Source organism: Drosophila mojavensis, unplaced genomic scaffold, assembly GCF_018153725.1.
Source record: "Drosophila mojavensis isolate 15081-1352.22 unplaced genomic scaffold, ASM1815372v1 contig_16, whole genome shotgun sequence".
NCBI lineage: Eukaryota > Metazoa > Arthropoda > Insecta > Diptera > Drosophilidae > Drosophila > Drosophila mojavensis.
This window is the reverse complement of record NW_025318693.1, coordinates 5286253-5305382: the sequence shown is the minus strand read 5'-3', so window position 1 is coordinate 5305382 and position 19130 is coordinate 5286253. Positions and strand designations below refer to the sequence as shown.

General features: G+C 37.1%; 3 protein-coding genes across 4 annotated transcripts in view; 2 read left to right on the top strand and 1 right to left on the bottom strand.

Moving 5' to 3' along the window:
• Positions 1-1792: 1792 nt before the first annotated feature.
• LOC6573354 (phenoloxidase-activating factor 2) lies at positions 1793-3260 on the bottom strand. Its single transcript, XM_032733874.2, has 4 exons — positions 3104-3260; positions 2873-3048; positions 2548-2804; positions 1793-2497 (listed from the first exon to the last, which is right to left on the bottom strand). Exons 1-4 carry the CDS (start codon positions 3243-3245, stop codon positions 1909-1911), a joined length of 1164 nt encoding a protein of 387 aa, XP_032589765.1. The 5' UTR covers positions 3246-3260; the 3' UTR covers positions 1793-1908.
• A 1580-nt stretch (positions 3261-4840) lies between these two features.
• LOC116804872 lies at positions 4841-5274 on the top strand. The gene is made up of 2 exons (XM_032733658.2): positions 4841-4999; positions 5078-5274. Exons 1-2 carry the CDS (start codon positions 4859-4861, stop codon positions 5198-5200), a joined length of 264 nt encoding a protein of 87 aa, XP_032589549.1. The 5' UTR covers positions 4841-4858; the 3' UTR covers positions 5201-5274.
• A 487-nt stretch (positions 5275-5761) lies between these two features.
• The window catches only part of LOC6573356, a 43961-nt gene continuing 30592 nt past the window's right edge, over positions 5762-19130 (top strand). For both annotated transcript variants that reach the window (XM_032728926.2, XM_001999403.4), the window contains exon 1: positions 5762-6752. The gene's annotated coding sequence lies outside the window, so the exon portion shown is untranslated. The remainder of the gene's footprint in view (positions 6753-19130) is intronic.

Genomic DNA, 19130 nt, shown 5'->3' with positions numbered 1-19130 from the left:
GTGAAAAGTATGTAACAGGCAGAAGGAATCATCGCAGACCCCATAAAGTATATATATTCTTGATCAGGACGACGAGCTGAGTCGATATAGCCCTGTCCGTCTGTCCGTCCGTCCGTCCGTCCGTCCGTCCGTCCGTCCGTCCGTCCGTCCGTCCGTCCGTCCGTATGAGCAAAAGAATCTCAGAAGATATAAGAGCTAGAGAGCTGAAATTTGGCATGCATACTCGTGTATACCATAGGCAGTACAAGTTTGCTTTATTTTTTCGATAACTCGTCCGATAACTTTTTTATCGAGAATAATCGAAAAATCGACATGGTTTTTTCAGCATAATTTTAACACTTTTAGACCTGGAAACTTCAAATTTGGGTTGTATATAAAGTTAATGGATACAAAGATTTTGTAATTTACAGATTTTGGATACCACGCCCCCTTCTCCCCCAATTTGTAAAAAACGCATTTCAAGTACTAGAGACTTGTGCTTTGGAATGTACACATATTTTAACCATATGATTACGCTCTGAAAGTTTCATTAAGATCGTATGTCTACAAAAGAAATTATTCAACAAATAAATTCTCATAATATTGCCCACATTGCAGCGCAGCCCAAGCGCAGTCGCTGCTAACTGCGCAGTCAGCAGAGCACGTGCTTATAAGTGCATGTGTATGTATGTGTGCATAAAAGAAGTCCAGACTGATTAGAATATCAGCTTGGAGGGTTCAGGGTATCTCCTAGTCGAGCAGTCTCGACTGGAGCCTTCTTACTTGTTATTAGTATTATTCATAATGATATTACTCTTCTATTCTATTATTGTTAATTTTTCTTTTTATCATTTTATTTTTATAAAACATTTTACCATTTTATCAAATCTAATAATGATTGCTTTGACCTAATATCTAACAATTTACATTCTTTTTTTAGTAAAGTAATTATTTTCAATGCAAATGGTTATTAGATTATTCTGTCAGCAATCATAAATCAGAATAATTATTTGAGTCAATTGACAGATTAAATGTTTAAATGCATTCATTGAGATGATGCACTCAGAATAAGAGACAGGAAAATAGAGTTTATATTAAGTTTTCCAGCTTTAACAGACATTCCCCACTAAATTGTTATTTTGCTCTTAAGCTTAAAATATATTTTTAAGTCATCACTCCTCTATTTATTTCTCACTCTCTTTATTTCCTCTCTCTACTTCTCTCTTATTTTTCTCTCCCTATCTTTCTCTCTCACTCTCTTCATCTCTCTCACTCTATTTCATTCACTCTCTCTCTAAACTGCACTTAAGTAAAGTCATAGACTTAAGTAAGAAAAGTTGTAAACTATTATGAGCTGTACTTAAGTATTTTCCGTATGATCTCAGCTCTGAAGTTTGTAAGCATTCGACTAAAAATAATTTTGCTCGATGAATACGCTTAGTTGCATGGAATATCTGTTTAACTCACGTGAGTTGGAATTTAAATTTGTGAATTATTGTTTTTTGTTCCTCATTATATTTTGATATATGACACTATGAAAGTATCTTTGTAAAAGTTTTTCAAATAATTTGTATTCCTCAAAGTTAATTTTCTTAACTTAACAACTTAAGCCCATGAATGTGAGAAAATGTGAGCAAGAATCTCCCGGCCTATTACTGGCAGGGTCATCTCTATCTACCGTCTGTCTCCACCTGAATAATCTTTTAAGAACTATATATACTGACTGATTGATTGAATGACAAATCGGTTGACTGCTCAGATTATATCTAAAGAAAAATGGCTAAAATATCATATACACACACATACACATCGATTCGAACGATGGAGATAAATAAGTGTTTTATTATAATTGATTAACGTCTAATGATAATGGGATCTACTAATCAAGCTAGCGAAAGCAATCGATGACTCAGCGAGGAGCCTTTGGGCCTACAATGAAAGCGTCGACTGTATCCAGGGCAAATAGGCGCCAACATTGACGTAGACCCCGGGCACGTTAGCCTGCCCGCAGCCAATGCCCCAGGCGACAAGGCCGACCACATACCAGAGCCCATTGCTGGTGCAGACGAGGGGAGAGCCGCCATCGCCCGTGCACGCATCCTTGCCAGGTTCGCCGCCGGCGCAGATGAAGCTGATGGGGTTGAGTGCAAAGGCCGGCCCGAGGCGCGTGGACTGCAGTGCCGTTTGGCAATTGGCATTCGGTATTAGGGGCACATCCACCTGACGCATAACCGCCTGGTATGCGCCCGTGGGTCCAAAGTCATTCTTGCCCCAGCCAGCCACCCAGCAGCGCTGTCCCACGAAGCTGACTGTGGGCAGGCAAATGGTGCCAATGGTGGAGCGGCTGGTAAGGGAGACGGGCGTGGCCAGCTTCAATATGGCCACATTGTTTTGCAGATTGTTGGGATTGAAAGCGGGATTCACATAGACATTAGAGACGAGCACGTCCTGCGCCGGTATGGGCTCACTAATGCTCGCCGCATTCCATTCGCCCAGGCGCACCTTAAAGGAGTTCAAACTGGCAGAGAATTAGGACGAGCTGCGGAGTGTGGGCCACCAAGTACTCACGCCAAATTGTAGACCTTGTGGGCAGCAGTCAGCACATGTTGTGCTGTGATTAGCGCCCCACCGCCCAGATACACGTCTGCTGTGGTCAGCAGCGCCGCTTGCCAGGGATACGCGCCGAAGCTGGCTTGCCCGGGACTAGCCAGGGCCGAGCCTGCTGGAGGTGGAAAACGCAATCCGCACTGATAGTTGCCCGGCTGGCAGCAGGCCACAAGCCCATAGTTACAGGTCAAAGGAGCCGCTGTGGAGCTGGCTGTGGGCTGAAAGCAGAGCACGGATAAGACTGATGGTCCCTGGATTACCTAGTCGTCCTGGTCAAGCAACTCACCACTCCGCCATTATTCACAATGCGTATATCCAGCTGACCACTGCCGTCATTCGGAGGCGTGGGCAACGGATTCGGACAGGATCCAGCAGGCACGCAACGGCAATTACTTGTGCCGGGAGTCACTATGCTCGTTATGGGCGGCACCAAGGTGCCAACAATCAATTGTCGCGCGAGCACTGCAAGAGGTCAAGTCAGAAGTGCTTCATATGCCACTCGACAGCTTCGACTTACGCGTGTGATTATACAGATTGCCCGCATCGCTGGGCTGGGGTGCGCTCTGCTCGGTTAGGGAGCCAAAGCTCCAGCCGTGCACACCAGTGTCACCGAGCAGCTGGAGGAGCAGCAGGCCAAGTGTTGAGAGTAGTGCATTCATCGCCTATACAATGGCAACTAACCTGGTTAAGTGACATGCCAGCTGGCTATATAGGGCGATCCGAGCGTACGTCCAGCAAATAAATTACCAGCCAAACGACCTCAGTTTTGAGTTAGCCCCAGCTCAGGGATTTTCCGAGCTGCATAACGCAAAAAAAAAAAAAAAAACAAAAAATATTAAACGCTTTCAACCGCAATCATAAAGAACAGCAACAATATGAGAGATAATCAATGCGACATTTGAATGCTTTAAACACTCTGCTTAATGGTTTTATGCAGGCGAATACATTTTATGAAAATCGAAATTTGATAGGTCCTTCAAAGGCTCCACATCCATTAATATGGATAGATATGAAATAGTTTAGTATATTGCAAAAAAACTATACTTTAAAATGGTGTTCTATGTTCTTGAAAAGGGAAATTCCCCTTTAAAACTTATCAGTTCTTATGAATCAGTTAATTGAACAAGCGATGTCTAGATGATAAATGACGATAAATAATTTATTTAATATTTAGAAGAGACAGTAAATGGTTACTTAACTATGTATATACATAAATATATTTCATATGTATATACTCAAATAATATATACATAAATATATTTCATATGAATATACCTCAAATATAGCCGCATATAGGCGCATATAGGCCGCATATAGGCGCTTTCAAGTTCGAATATCTCAAAACCCTGATTTAAATTCTTTTTGAACTTAGATTATATTCCAAATACTGTATTACCTGAGCTACTATAAATCTTGAGTAGCCTGTATAATTCAGCAGAAAAGTATTTTTTTTTTTTTTTAATTTAATTTTATTAAATTTTATTTACCTTCAGTTTTATTAGAAATGGTAATTTTATATTAATTAATATAATACTTATTTAAATATACAATTATTTATAATTAAAAAAAAAATTATTAAAAATATAATTTATACATACGTTTCTAAATGCAATAATTAGTATGAAAATATACTAAAATATACTGTAGACATTTGTTAAGCCAAAGATAACAAAGTAGCTGATGAACTCAAATTTATTTATAGTGTATAAGAGTGGTAGCTATTCACATGTATATTAGTATGCGTGCGTTTGTGTATGTGTGAAAATTAAATAAACAAACATCCATCCATAATAACGAATACATTTTGTACACTCACCCGAAAGCCGCGAGGCTAGCAAAAAGAGTGAAAAAACTCTGCCTGTATTCGATATGCGGTCATTGGATAATAAATAAATTGCGCTGACAAATTTGATAGTGATTATTTTCATGTCGCTTTTCTTTTTTTTTTTTTTGTTTTTTTTGTTTCATTGTGTGTGTTGGCTGTGACAATTTTTGATTTGATTTTAACAATTTAATGGTTTAATTGTGCAAACATGCACTAGCATGAGCACTGGTATAATAGTTGTTATTATTATTATTGTTGTTGCTTTTGTTGTTAACAAACGCTTAACACTTCGATAAACATTTTAACAAAAAATAAAAAAAAAGGAACCGTAAGACATTTAAATATTTTAAGCTTAGATAAAGAAAGTTTAGCATGCAAAGCTTTTGCCCTATCGACCGACTCTAGTTGGTTGCCTAGTCAAAACTTCGATTCATATTACGAATCGAAATGTTCAGCGGTGGTCACGTATTATTGGACTTCTCGGCCATACCAAAGTTGCATGGCCCAGAGAACTTTTGGCATTGGCGTATGCTCTTGCGTGCCTATTTGGAGTCAGCTGACCTATGGAGGGACGATCATCCAAAGGATGTGAGTTTTTTTTTCTAGCTGAACATTGTAGAAAAACTTGCTAAGTTTTTTATTTGACTTTGTTTTCTCTTATTTCAGAACCCTCACGCCAAGTTCATAGTTTTGGCCTCTGTGCAGTCTGATAAGATAGAGCCAGGATACGATGATGAGACACCAAAGCAAATATTTAAAAGTCTAGAAGAACGTTTCCGCCCCTATTAGTAGGGAATTTAATTCTCTAATAATATAAATTATACAAATATAATAATATAAATAAATCAAAATATTCCTGCATATATGTTCCGCATAAAAAAATTGACTTAAACATTTATTAAAAGCTGCATTTGATATCATAAAAGCAACAAACGCATTTAATAACAATTACTCATTCAAATCTATGCTACCATAATTGTTGCTTAAATAGAAATGTTGGCGCGCAATTTGACTGCGCGTGAAGTTGGCTGCGCGCAAATTTCAGCTCAGGTGAAGTTGGCTGCACAACGAACAGAGTTCACTTAACGTTGTCTGCGGAGCTAAATATATTCATATTGTAGAACTAGCCAAGAGGGAGTTTTTATTATTGCAACTATTTAACCATCATAAAAAGATAAACATAAATTTTAAAACATTGCATTTATTCTTAGAAAACAAAAACAGGTTAATTTCTATAGAACAAGTTGGCAGCTATTGTGCTATGGTCACACTCGAATAGGCTCAAAGCCAATCGATACATAACGTCTATCGTGCTATCGACTTAAGCCGTTTTTTGTTTTCGATGACAGTTGCACTTCAGAAGTCAAATCGTGAAGACGTGCGGAGCGCGTGTGCTTAATATTTGTTTTCTAACTAAACGTTAGAATTAAGATACATTTTAACTAATGACTCTAAACTAAAACATGAGAAAGTTTTTGCAATACTAACAACGAAATGAATACACCCCAATAAACGACTGATACAATAACCAGCGCGAACTGCAAAAAATACAAAAAATCAAAGCAGGCCAAGAAGAAGAGGAAGAAGCCAAAACAACGCGACATCGACACCTGTTTGCCTGCATTCCTGAACCTGTGCAACACTGTGCGTTTCGGTGTTTGTGTGTGTGTATGTGCATGTATATGTGTAATATTAGAGAATATTAACTTCCAAACGAATTCTATTTTTTAAACAGTGTTTAAATAATTATCAATTTGTTTGGCCGCTGCTGCAATTGCAACATTTTGCAGCCGCCGCGCCTGCGCAGAAGAAAAACAGCAAAAACATAAACACAAACATAAACGAAAACCGGTTAGAGTGAGACAAGAAGAACGCACGCACACACAGTTGCAAACTGCTCACACACACACTTATAGTTTGTATTCGTTTTTTGTTTGCTTTTGCTTGGAAAATAGAAATAGAAGGAAACACACAAAAATCCCAACAGAAAAAGAAAAAAGAAAAAGAAGAAATAATCAATTGCAAGTGGTGAAAAGTGTGACGATACACAAAGAAAACAAAAAGCCGATTCACACGAAATAAGAAATTAGAAATAATAATTGTGCTGTGCGCGGAAATTGGATAACAGCAAAAAATAGAAAATAAAATAATAATACCAAATTCGTTGAAAATATGTTTGCATAAGGGTTAATGCCCAAACGCCTTATCGTTAAACAAATCAATTGCCGCGCGTATAACGAAAGTGAATTAAGGTCCCAAAATAATTGTAACAGCAATTTCCCAACCAGTTTCGAGAGGTTCGCCCTTATCTGGAACGTGAAGCCACTTGTTGTCCGAATTGGTGAGTAATAGCCTTAATATTTTTTATTGTTTGGCTCTAATCTCTCTACCTGGTCTTGTGGAATGTCCCTCGCGGAGTCTTTTATCTTTGTAAGGCATTAACTTCCCCCCCAATGGATCATTGACCAACATTTGAACTGGCTCCGCGCGAACCAAAAAAATATTTCAACTTTCACTGAATTGCGCGCCAAAATTGAATTGGATTTGCGCAAATTTGATAGCAAATTCCAAATTTGATATGCAATCGAGTTTTCTCTTGTAAATCAAATTTATTTCATGTATCTGCTTTTATTTGGTGGCTTTTCATATTGTCGTGGTTGTTGTAGTTGTTGTTGGGTTTTGTTTATTATTATTGTTTTCGTTTGGGGCTGATGTAACCAAAAGCTGATTGCCGAACCGATTTGCAGCTTCATTAAGCTCAACTCGCCTCAAATTGAGTGTAAGGCGAGGCGAAGCTGATTATGAGATAATCAGCAAATTGCTCAACACAATTGCGGAACACGCTGCAAGTCATGAGAGAAAGAGCTTTAGCTGTTACCCATTTCCTCGGCTCACAGGCGGACAAGTAAAGCGTAATTGTTTAACATTAAATCAGACTAATTAAAAACTCTGCCTAAAAAGTTAAAGAAACCCATGCGGCTAGTTAAGGAATGTAAGTAGATCCACTTAGTAATTGCATCTAAAATTTGGTAGGCTTTTAAAGTTACAATCAAATATATGACTTTAAGATAAGCTTAATTAATTTTGGTATTTATGCTTCAAATAGTGCTCTAAAAATTTATTTAAAAGTTTCACTGAATCGATAAATATTAGTTTTCAGTCTATATTGTTAATATAGTTATATCTTAGAGCTCTTAAAATTTATATAAAATTAAAATTTTGTATAAAGAATAAATATAAATGTAAAAGATCGTTAAATATATAAATTCAGTTGATGTATAAAATAATTTTTTGTATACACATAACTTGAACATTTTTCGCACAGCTAATCGCACAGTTAATATTAGCTGCGCTTTCGTCTTAGTAACTCCGGCTAAGCCAAAACTAACCGCAATTTGTTTGCAATTGAATTTGAAGCATGACTCATGGCAGTTGCTCCATTCATTCAAATGCTTAGCTGCATAAATGAATACAAACTGGAAAACAAAATTCCAACTTCAATAGCCCAAATATTCCCACCAAAAAAAAAAAAAAATCCTGCAGAAATAAACAAATAGCAGCAGCAGCAGCATTTTTAAGCCAAGCCGTCAACAACAACTTTATGAAAACCAACAACAACAACAACAACAACTTGATGCAAACTATGCAAAAAGTTATATAAAAAACACGTTGAGCACCGATGTGTATGTGTGTGTGTGTGTGTGTGTGTGTGGCAACAGTGGTGTGCCGTGGAGCTGGGCGAGGCGGTGAGGTGGAGACACATGACGCTCACTTTGAGCCACGCTTCAATTGCAAATGCGCCAGCAAGCAAAAAGCATTGACGCAGCTACCAGATATTGTTGTTGTTGTTATTGCTGCTGTTGTTGTAATTGTAAATTCTACAGGTTTCGCTTACACTGTCTGTGTAGCAGTTGTTGCCTTAATGGCGCACAACAACAGCAACAGCAACAACAATAACAACAACAATGCAATTTTATGCCAGAGCTAAAAAGGCGATCGAATCGAAGCAATCGTCGATCAAAGCTCCTCCAATCGTAGGCAAACCGGGCCAAAAGCCAGACAGCATACGATTTGCAGGCACTGTGGCCATAAACCAGATGTACAAGCGCAATGACACAAACAGCTTTGAAATCCTTAAAGGATTTCCTACTACATATTTTTTTTAACATAGCTGTTAGAGTAGAGTGAATAGTAGTTTCCGGAAAATTGTTTTCACGGCGGATTAAGTCCATTGGAACTGTTGTAGCTGCTCAAAGCTAATAACTATTAATTAAAAACAGTCAATAATTATATAAACTTTATGCTTCAGTAAGCGAAATATATATAATCAAAAGATAATGCGAGGCTCAAATAAGGTTAACGCCTATCAAAGTCCTAGAAGTATATAAAAATATGAAAATATAAAAATATATACGCAAATTTAAACATTTATGTATACATTTAATTTTATTTCAAGTTTTTATCTGCTTATAATTTGAATTCTCAAAGAGAATTCACGAAAACCCGCTCAGAATTTACTGCATTTGAGCAACGTTTTGTCTTGGATGGTGCCCACTGTGACCACTGTGCAGCGGCTGCACATTGCATTGGCTTGCCCCACAACAACGTTGCAGTAATACTTTGTCTATGGGTCCCCCGAGCGGCTGCCGCCTGCCTGCCTGCGTGCCACTGGTTCGTGGCCAAGTTGCCCAAGTTGGCCAACTGCTTGTTGGCCACTTGGTGCTCGATACGAATTGGCAGCCGTCGGGGGCTTCAGTCGATGCGACTCAACTCGAATCGGTTTAGCTTTGGTTTGGTTTCGATTTGTTGCTCTTGTTGTTGTTGTTGTTGTTGTTGTGTGCGATTGGAACTCGTAATTGTTTCATAAAACGCAAAACTGGCCGGACAGGCCAACTGACAAGGGAGCACTGCAGCAGCGAGGGCGTTGCGGTGCAGAGCGGTGCGGGGCGTGGCAGCTAGCTCTGAAAACAGGTGCGCAAAACGCAAGCGCGCGTTTTCTGGTTTTTTGTTTTGGGTTTTTGAATTGCGAGTTGAGAGTTGGCTGGCTTTTGGGGCAACACTTTTCGATTTTAATTATGGCTTTTCGATATATATCGCATGCCCATACATATATGTAAAAGGCAAATGGCACAAGGTTGTTTTTGCAAAGCGAAGAGAGAGATAGAGAGAGAAGAGTTATTCCCTTTGGCAATGGAAGTGGCTGCAAATGGCTAAGCATGCGTACGTAGCGATACATAAATATGGATATGCATATACATATATATATATATATATATATATATATATATATATATATATATATATATATATGTATATGTACAATCACAAGATCCACTCTGGGTTGTTGAGCAATTGACTGGGCAGCGCTTATTGGAGCGCAACGCACTGGACAGCACGTAGACTGAAATCGTCTAGAAATCATGTTCTACATTCACAGTCATTCATGTGGGGAAGATTATATACATATGGGTGTTCTGTTCTGATCTGATCTAGATTGTCATTGGCTTGCCTTTAGGCACTGCCTAAGAGCACTTGAAGCCGGGCGGATCTTATATTGATTATAGCCCTCGTCGTAACTTGTACAGTTAAACAGTTATTCTACAGTTTGTGTCCAGATTGCCGACTCGGCTGTTGTAAAGTCTCCCAGAGAACATTTGTTTATTTTCAATTCAGCTTCAATTCAAGTCGAAAACAGATTAATTATGGTTCAAGTCTTTTCACGCTGTCACCTCTAATTTGTTGTAAACTATTTATTAAGCACAAGGTCATCTGTTGATGAATCATTGTTGTTACTACACCTTAAGCAGCTCTAATGAAATTGATTAAATAATTGAGTCACACTAAGAATTACGCAGTTGTAACTGTCAGCAGACATAAATTGCTTTACAAGTGTCTTATCTGGGCGATTTGGCTACTGTTTAGATAATGCTGATGGTTTAGGCTGTTTAGATGGCACTTAATCATGTGGCATTACAACTGAAAGTATCTGGCATATACAAAACGTTCTAATGCCAAGGAAATTCGAGAACGCTCTGCCCTCTGCTCATTTGCAATCTCTAAGATACTTTGTAGCTGGCTTCGCTGCTTTACTTCAAACTTAAATACCATAAGCTGCACAGCAACAACAATAATAAATAAATGCACACACACACACACACACACACAGCCACTCATCTGGAGTGTGTATACAACTAGATTGTATCTCAAGTTACGCGCACACGCGTCGCCGTTTGTCGGCGCATTTGTGTTTACACCTGATTGCAATTTGTATCTAGCAGATACAAGTGTGCTTTGCATACAACGAATGCCGTTAAAATGATATAAACAGCGAGCTTTTTAGCCGTTACTGTAAGCGGCTCGGATGTATCTCTGTGTATCTATGTATCCGAGTATCTGCGTATCTGCATGCAGCGAAGCGCGCCGACAAAAATACAAGTTTTTTAACGTTTTTTTTTTTTGTTTTAGTTATTTAACTTGTTTTTGATTTCTTTGTCTTCTTTTTATATACATTTTTTATATTTCAAAAACAACTTTTTGTAAACAAATTCAAAGCGTCGCAAAGTAAAAAGAAAAAGCCAAAAATATTTGCATAATTTGGACACATTTAAAGGGGTTTTTGTTTTCTTAAGGTGTAGCCGAAAGATAAGAGGTAGAAAAAGAAGAAAGGGAAGAAGAAGCAGCAGCAACAACAGCTGCAGTGAATAATGTTCGTTTTGTTTTAATTAATTTTCGAACATTTATTGCTGCGTATTCAAGGCATTTGGTTAAAATAGCCAATTTGACCTTATTATTGAGTATCTGTCTTACTCGGAATGATAATTAAGTACTTGAACGTCGCTTGGACAGGTGGCTTTGCGTGCTGCTTTAATTAATTGTAGAGTGAATATTGAATGTTGACTGAAATGCCTCATGGCTTAGATATTAAAGCTGGTCATTAATATTTCATTTCTTGACCATTTATTATGGCCATAGAACCGTGTCAAAGCATTTAAAATCAATTTGGAAACGCAATTAAAACATGTGCTAAACTCTAACTGGAAATAAAAAAAATGCTATCAATATTCAGGTGAAACCTCAAGCGACGAAAGCTGAGCACCAAAAAGCGATAAAAAGGTGTTTTTTTTTTTTCTTTTTTTTACAGCTCGCAGCTGGCAGCTGACAGCTGACTATTACAATGGACTGTTGGCCCGTAAGCTGCGAGCCGTAAGCCTCGCCCACGATAAGCGTATTTACATTGCGGGCTGTGCAATCCGAGTGCTTGGCAGCTGGCTTAGAACACCTAACCAAGACCAGAGTTTCTATCTTATAAAACAGCACGCATTCTTGACCGTTTGCCCAGTATCTGCGGCTGCGACTGCGACTGCGACTGCGACTGCGACTGCGACTGTGGCTGCTTTGTTGTATTTCACATTTAGTTAGTTTAGTTTTTTATGGCTCACCGTTCTGTTGAGATTCTTATGAAATGCTTTTCGCACTAAGTTTGTGTGTAAATTTTTAGTATAAGCAGCATATAGGCGCAGATAAATACGAATGTGTGTGGAATAGTTTTTATAGCCGAAGATTCAGCTCATGCATAGCTGGAACTTAGATTCACAGCCTCGCAGCTAACGTCGTGTATAATCAGCTGGTATGCTATCTCGTTGGTTACCTAAGCCAGATATCTAAATAAATTGCTGGTCATAATAAATCAAAAGCTATATTATCGGTGCTTTAGCAAATTGCATGGCAATTGTTATGTGAGCAAATACTATTAAAGACCATTTGTGTCTAAAAGCTATTGACATTGATTTGAAAGGTTATATTGTGATTGTGCAAATGTATAAGACAGAAGGCAGAAGGAAGTGTTACGGACTACACGAAGTCGATATATTCATTAGACTGTCTTTCTGAACTCGTAAACCACCAAAGCTAGATATTTGCAATGTTAAATATTCATTCTTATATGAATTATGATTTCTGCTTTGTTGTCTGTTCTCATTTCATTAATCTCTATAAATTTTAGTGTCATATTATTTAAGATGGAGGAATCTATTATTTGTGCATGTGTTTCGTTGAAAACTGCAACTGCTACTGCAGCATTTTCGAATAGAGCGTTTTTCATATGATATCCAATGAATAATTGTAACAGCTGTTCGCTAGGTATCAGTATCTCTTGGTCGGACATTTTTGACTAGAGAACTCTTACTGGATATTAAATATCAAAAGAAAAGACTCAAAGCCACATACCTTGGATTCAATTGAGACTTATACAAAATTTTATATGTGTAAACTGAAATCTGATGTATTTAAATATTCGGAATTAAAATTATATATTTATACCACAAAGAAAGTTCGATTTATTTGACTATAGCTAAAGCAGAAAATATTTGTTTTCACTTTGCTTGGCATTTCTTTTGGATAAATTGTCATGTGAGCTTCAATAAACAAAGCCAATGACGCACTTTTCACATGGAACGTAACTCTGTAATTTCACTTAACTAGCAGCTGCCGCCTCGGCTCGCCCATCAAGTCGAACTCGCATTGTGAATGATAAACAACAACAAATTGTCGCATGCTGTCATTGTTTTTGATGCACTCTCCAGTGTGTGCGCTAATCTCAGTGAAATTGTTGCATTTGATTGGCTGATATCAGTTGGGATCTTGTGACTTGTGTTGTTTCCTGCCTAATTATAGGCAATCAAAGTGCAACAAATTCGAGCTGGGAAGGCGGGCAATTTGAATAGCTACCGCTGCTATTGGTATTTCTATTGCTGTTGTTGTTGTTGTTGTTGTTTGACGATTACATTTAATCGCCGATGGCAAACATAATCATTTCGATTAAATAATCAGCTCCTTACTGGCAGCAACGGCGCAAGAGCCAATCTTCGCACATTTGCACAGTGTCTGCAAAAAGTTGAATGCCTGCTTGAAGAGTGCTTGCTTCTGTAATTATGAAAGTTTTTCATCTTGTTTTGGTTTTATATTTTCCCAACAACAACAACCACGACGACGAACCGTTGGCCAATGTTGGGTTAAATGAACGGTATGAACTCATTTCAAGGAGTCAAGTTTACTTGCTGCACTGAGTCACTCCATTTCATTCAGCAGCAACAACTCTCGGAAGTGAAAAGCTGCCACCACAAATGTGGCTTTGGCTTGGTTTGAATCGGAACCTGAAACCAGCGGCAACAGCAACAGCAACAACAACTGCCACAGCAACGCCTTGCAATGTGATACAAAATGCTATTGGCTTTTTATGCAACAACAGCAGCAACAACAACGACAACAACACCAGCAGCAACAACAACTATAATGGGAGCAACTGCAGGCAGACTCCACTCCGATCTGAGCCGATCCCATGCCGGACCAAGAGCGAGTGCCGTTGGCGTTGGCAGCGCGCGTCGCATCAAAGACAAGTTTTACACCAATTTCCGCTGAGTTTTTCTTTTTTTTTTTTTTTTTTCTTATATACTATATTGTTATTCCTTGCTTTTTCTTCTTCTACACCTTTTTTTTCTTATCTGGCTTTCCATGTTATTATCTAAAGGTTAAAGACTTATGATGCGCCAGTGGAATTTTCTACAATGTTTTTTCAATGCTCTTTTAATGGGGCTTTAATGTGGCAATTGGCGTCTGTTAACTGCTCGCTACGTGTGTTTGGGCTTTATTGAAAAAGGAAAATCAAGTGGCAAATTGTGCAATTGATTTTTAGCCAGACATTTAAAATGCTTCCACAAATAGTTAGCTGTCTGGGTGCAGCAGGAACTAACTGAGCGACTTAGTTCGATAGACGCCGGACAATGAATATTGATGAGTGCGACTCGTGAAGAAAAACCCAATTGTTGTTGGGTAAAATCATAGATCTATTGCATGTTAAGAGAAATAGAAACACTTGATTCCTAATTGATTGGGTATGCGGGAATGCCACACTCTTAATTGCAATAAAATTGAAGAATTCATTTAATAGAAATTTCTTGCATGTGAGAACTAGAATATATAAAAATATATATATAAAAAAAAAAAAAAAAAAAAAAAGTAAGAAGGCTCCAGTCGAGACTGCTCGACTAGGAGATACCCTGAACCCTCTAAGCTGATATTCTAATCATTCTGCACTTCTTTTATGCACACATACATACACATGCATTCACACGCACGCATAAGCCTGCGCTCTGCTAACTGCGCAGTAAGCAGCGACTGCGCTTGGGCTGCGCTGCAGTGTGGGCAATATTATGAGAATTTATTTGTTGAATAATTTCTTTTGTAGACATAGGATCTTAATAAAACTTTCAGAGCGTATTCATATGGTGAATATGTGTGTACATTCCAAAGCACAAGTCTCTAGTACTTGAAATGCGTTTTTTTTAAATTGGGGGGAAAGGGGGCGTGGTATCAAAAATCTGTAAATTACAAAATCTTTGTATCGATTACCTTTATATACAACGCAAATTTGAAGACTCCAGGTCTAAAAATGTTCAAATTAGGCTGAAAAAACAATGCCGATTTTTCGATTATTCTCGATAAAAAAGTTATCGGATGAATTATCGAAAAAATAAAGCAAACTCGTACTGCGTATGGTACACACGAGTATGCATGCCAAATTTCAGCTTTCTAGCTCTTATAACTTCTGAGATCGACGCACTCATACGGACGGACGGACAGGGCTATATCGACTCAGCTCATCGCGCTGATCAAGAATATATATACTTTGTGGGGTCTGCCACGCCTCCTTCTGCCCGTTACATACTTTTTCACAAAACCATTATACCCTGATTTCCCATTTTCAATGGGTTCAGGGTATACAAATATACCCTATATTCAGCAGCAATGATCGAAGCTATAGTAAATAGAAATTAGGAAATGAAACATTCATGTTCAGGGGCAATGCTCAAGTCCGTATAGAGACTAGAATTTTAGTCGTTGTTCTTGTTGAGTTCGATTTATCGATAGCTTCTATAATTTCCAGTGAAATGAATATAATAACTAAAAATATTTTATGATTATCAATAATGCTATATAATATCTAGAGCATATGTTAGCGGTTTTGTTTTATTTTTGATCTGAGTTTGATAAATATTTTTAAAATACTCGGTAAATAAACAAGTTTTTCAGCTTAATTTTTCATATTAATATATTTTAGTTTCTTTATTTACAAAAACTTATTAAAATCAACTAACTCACTTTATATATCAGCTGCGAGTATGGAAAATTGGAAATCCCGTACCCCATAAACAGCAATTTGCTCAGCTGTCAGACAAAAGTGTTTATTTAAACACCTTTCGAGCTGCATGCGCGAAACAGATCCAATTGTTTATTAGGTATCGCATTCATGGTGCTCGAAGTTCTTAACTCAATACAAAATCTCGATTGCCTGAAATTCTACTATTTAGGTGTCTCTATTTCGAGCACTCGCCGCGTTCTCAATTAGCGTCGCTCTTCATTTGAGCATGGCTTTTGGTTTTGTATTATTATTTATTATTTATTATTCGTCTCTTTTTTGTTTTTGTTTAAACAAGTAGTGCAAATTGACAACGGCATAAACAAAAGCAAACCCAAAACAGAAACAACAATGCACAGCAAACAAACCCAAAATTTTGTTGTTGTTTATTTTTTGTCTCTTTAGTTTTTTTGTTTTTGTTTTGAAGTATTTCCGTTTGCGGATTTCTGTTTGGCTTCATACATTTTTTTGCTTTTCAATTTATTTATTTATTTTTTTTTTTTCTGATTTTTATGCTGTTCTGTTTATTTTTACGTTCAGCTTTTGTAGGTTAGCAATGTGAAGCCTTGAAATTGTTTGTCAGCTCTTAGCTCTTTCATTATTATACCTAAATCTGTCTGTAGCTAAACTAGAAATTTGGAATATATACTTCTATGATAATGTATAAGAGTGGTTAGATGTGGGTCTAATTTGAATAAACCAGTTTTTTAGTCCGTTTATAATTGTTATATTTTGTATATTTAAAATTTTCTAAATTTCCACTTGGTCCGTTTTGTAATTTTCTCGTATTTTCTGCATTTAATCCAAACGAATTTGTGTCAACTTGTGTACCAAGCTTTTGTTATGGTGCGTTTTTGTAAATTTTCGCATATTGTTCTGTTCGCTTTGTTTGTTTATTTATTTAATTTATTTTTTGTAGCTACTGAATACAAAGAAAATTCAAGCTATTTGTACTTCCATTTTTGTCAAATATAGAAGCTATTGCCAATTTACTGTCATTGAGTGATATTCAATCAGGTTTTCAGAGACTTCTGAAACTATAAATTTATTATCCGTGAGTGATTAATCGTTGCTCACTAAATTCCATTTAAATTTAGCTGCTGTAGGCGGCTAACGAATTTCCTGCCATGAAATAGCTGAAATAGCTAAGATAGTCTGCTACCTTGCTCTTTTGGCAAACCAGTTGATTGTTTCAAAATCCCGTTGCTCATATTTAAATAATTAACTAATTTGTTGGTTAACTAACGAGCTGATCGATTTTTGAGTTATGCAGTTTACCAACGTGAAGTGAGAGTTGTGCAACTCGCAAATGTAAAGCGTAACACCGAAGATCTGATATGCTATGAAGCACAACGTCAATTTAATGAAGATGTATAGACGGCTATCGATTACCGATTAATCGATCACGTATGTGCATTCTTCCACAATTACTAATGCGCATTTTGGAATGCGATTCTTGAGAGAAAAACCTGTTAGAGGTGAACAGAAACATAGAGTGACTACAACTAAAACTGAACTGTAAATAAACATATACTAATTAGTTTGGTATGTGGAAAGGTCACTTTGTGTATAGAAGTTGGAAAGTATAATATATATATTAGAGAAACCATTAGAAACAAACTGTCTATAAGAGTTTGATATTTTAATTTGAAGAATTATCTGATACTTAGCTAGAATTCGTCATATATAACTCAGCTAAATCAGATAAATTCATCACTATTGATCTCTGTATAGTCTCGTGAACTTTGACTTTTATTTAAGGTATTTAAAAAAAGTCATGATCAAGTATTGAGCAGTTGGTGTGATTCCTCTCCAATTTTTCCACTCCTTTTTGGAACACATTTCCCTTTGAAACTTTCTTTACGGATCGTACCACATTTCATCTTAAAGATATGCCTTATAGCGTATCTTGTACCACATTTACATGCAACTCTCTTTAGCTAATTTCGAGCAATTTGTGAGGACAACTTGTTCGCTTGGTCGAACTGCAAGTTTTGGTTGGGGACTTTTTATTTTATTTTGGGTGCGACGCTTGATTTATTTGATTTGGTGCTGTCAAGTTGAGACGTTGTTCGGCTTGAAGACGCGACGTTTTTGCCAAAGCTGCTGTTGTTGTTGTTATTTTGTATATTTTTTTTACGGGCCGTAATGATTGCGCTGATTACGTGACGCTTTCAATTGATTTGCGCACAAAACCAAAAACCAAAAATCAAGCTGCCGCGCTTGGCTAGCGGGCAAACCAATTGTTGTTAACGTTAACGCATTTGCTGGCCATATGAATGGAAATGTTGCCCAAAAGCAGAAATAGCAATAACAACAACAACAACAACTACAACAGAAGCAATAGCAACAACAATAAGACAATTTCGTGTAAGTTCGTGCTTAAACAACTTTTTATTTATTTTTATTTTTTTCTCTCTGTACGTCGTGGATAATTTTTCACGAAGGTTTTTCAAGTTGTTTTTGCTGTTTCTTAGCTGGACAAAGGCCTCATTTCGAGTATTTTTGTTGGCGATTGTTTGTGCACTGTTTTTGTTGCTTTTGTTGCTGTTATAAATGTGCATTGAATATTAATTTGTTCATTCCAGAGGCCATTTTGAAACGTAGTATATATGGAATTAGTTACATTTAAGCAAATGAGTTATTTAAAGGCTAATTAAATTGTTCTAGAAATTTTAAGTTAAGTTAGCCAAAAGTCAATCTGTATTAGCTTACTTTACACCAACTAAGGTAGTTAGTTGCTTATTATAACAACTACAAATTTGTCATAAATCTATTTAACTTGATTTGATGATCGTCTGTTTCTTTGAACCGTAAACTATTTGGAGTATTATTCAGTTAAGCTCGTCTGGCGCATAAATTTCAGTTTATCTAGTCTCGAAAGCTGGCAGTTATGCTATCTGCGTTTGTTTTTTCCAGTCTTATCATGAGACTCATGGCATTTGGAGACAAACCTGAAACCCGCAGCGACTTAGACAAATGATGCATACTAAATAATAGCAAACGAGCAAAAATGAAATGGAAAAAAAAATCAGTTCGCATATATTAGAATTTATTACATCAGAGATACTTTAGACTTGATCTGTTGCGCAATATAAACTCGATAGTGTGTTTGCAAATCGCTTTAAAGAATTAACTCAAGTGCATTGCGTTTGTCCACTTTTGCAGCCATAAACGTCTAATATATATAATATAAACATATATATACATAGTATATACATATATATATATATATATATATATATATATATATATATATGCATATATATCGTCAGATTATCGCTAATCACATGCACGCGACACGCAAGGCCCGAATGTTAACGACTCGAATAAATTACTGCAAATTAGTGTTATTACTGTCGTAGGACTTTTGTATGCCTACTTGGCAGTATTTGCCGCTTGTTAAGGGCGCTCAAAGGTACAAATATGACGAAACAAAAAAAAAACAAACAGCAAAAAATCAATAAGCCTTAAAGGAGAGTTGCTTTCCTACCTGTCCACTCTGTCTGCATTGAAAAACAAGCT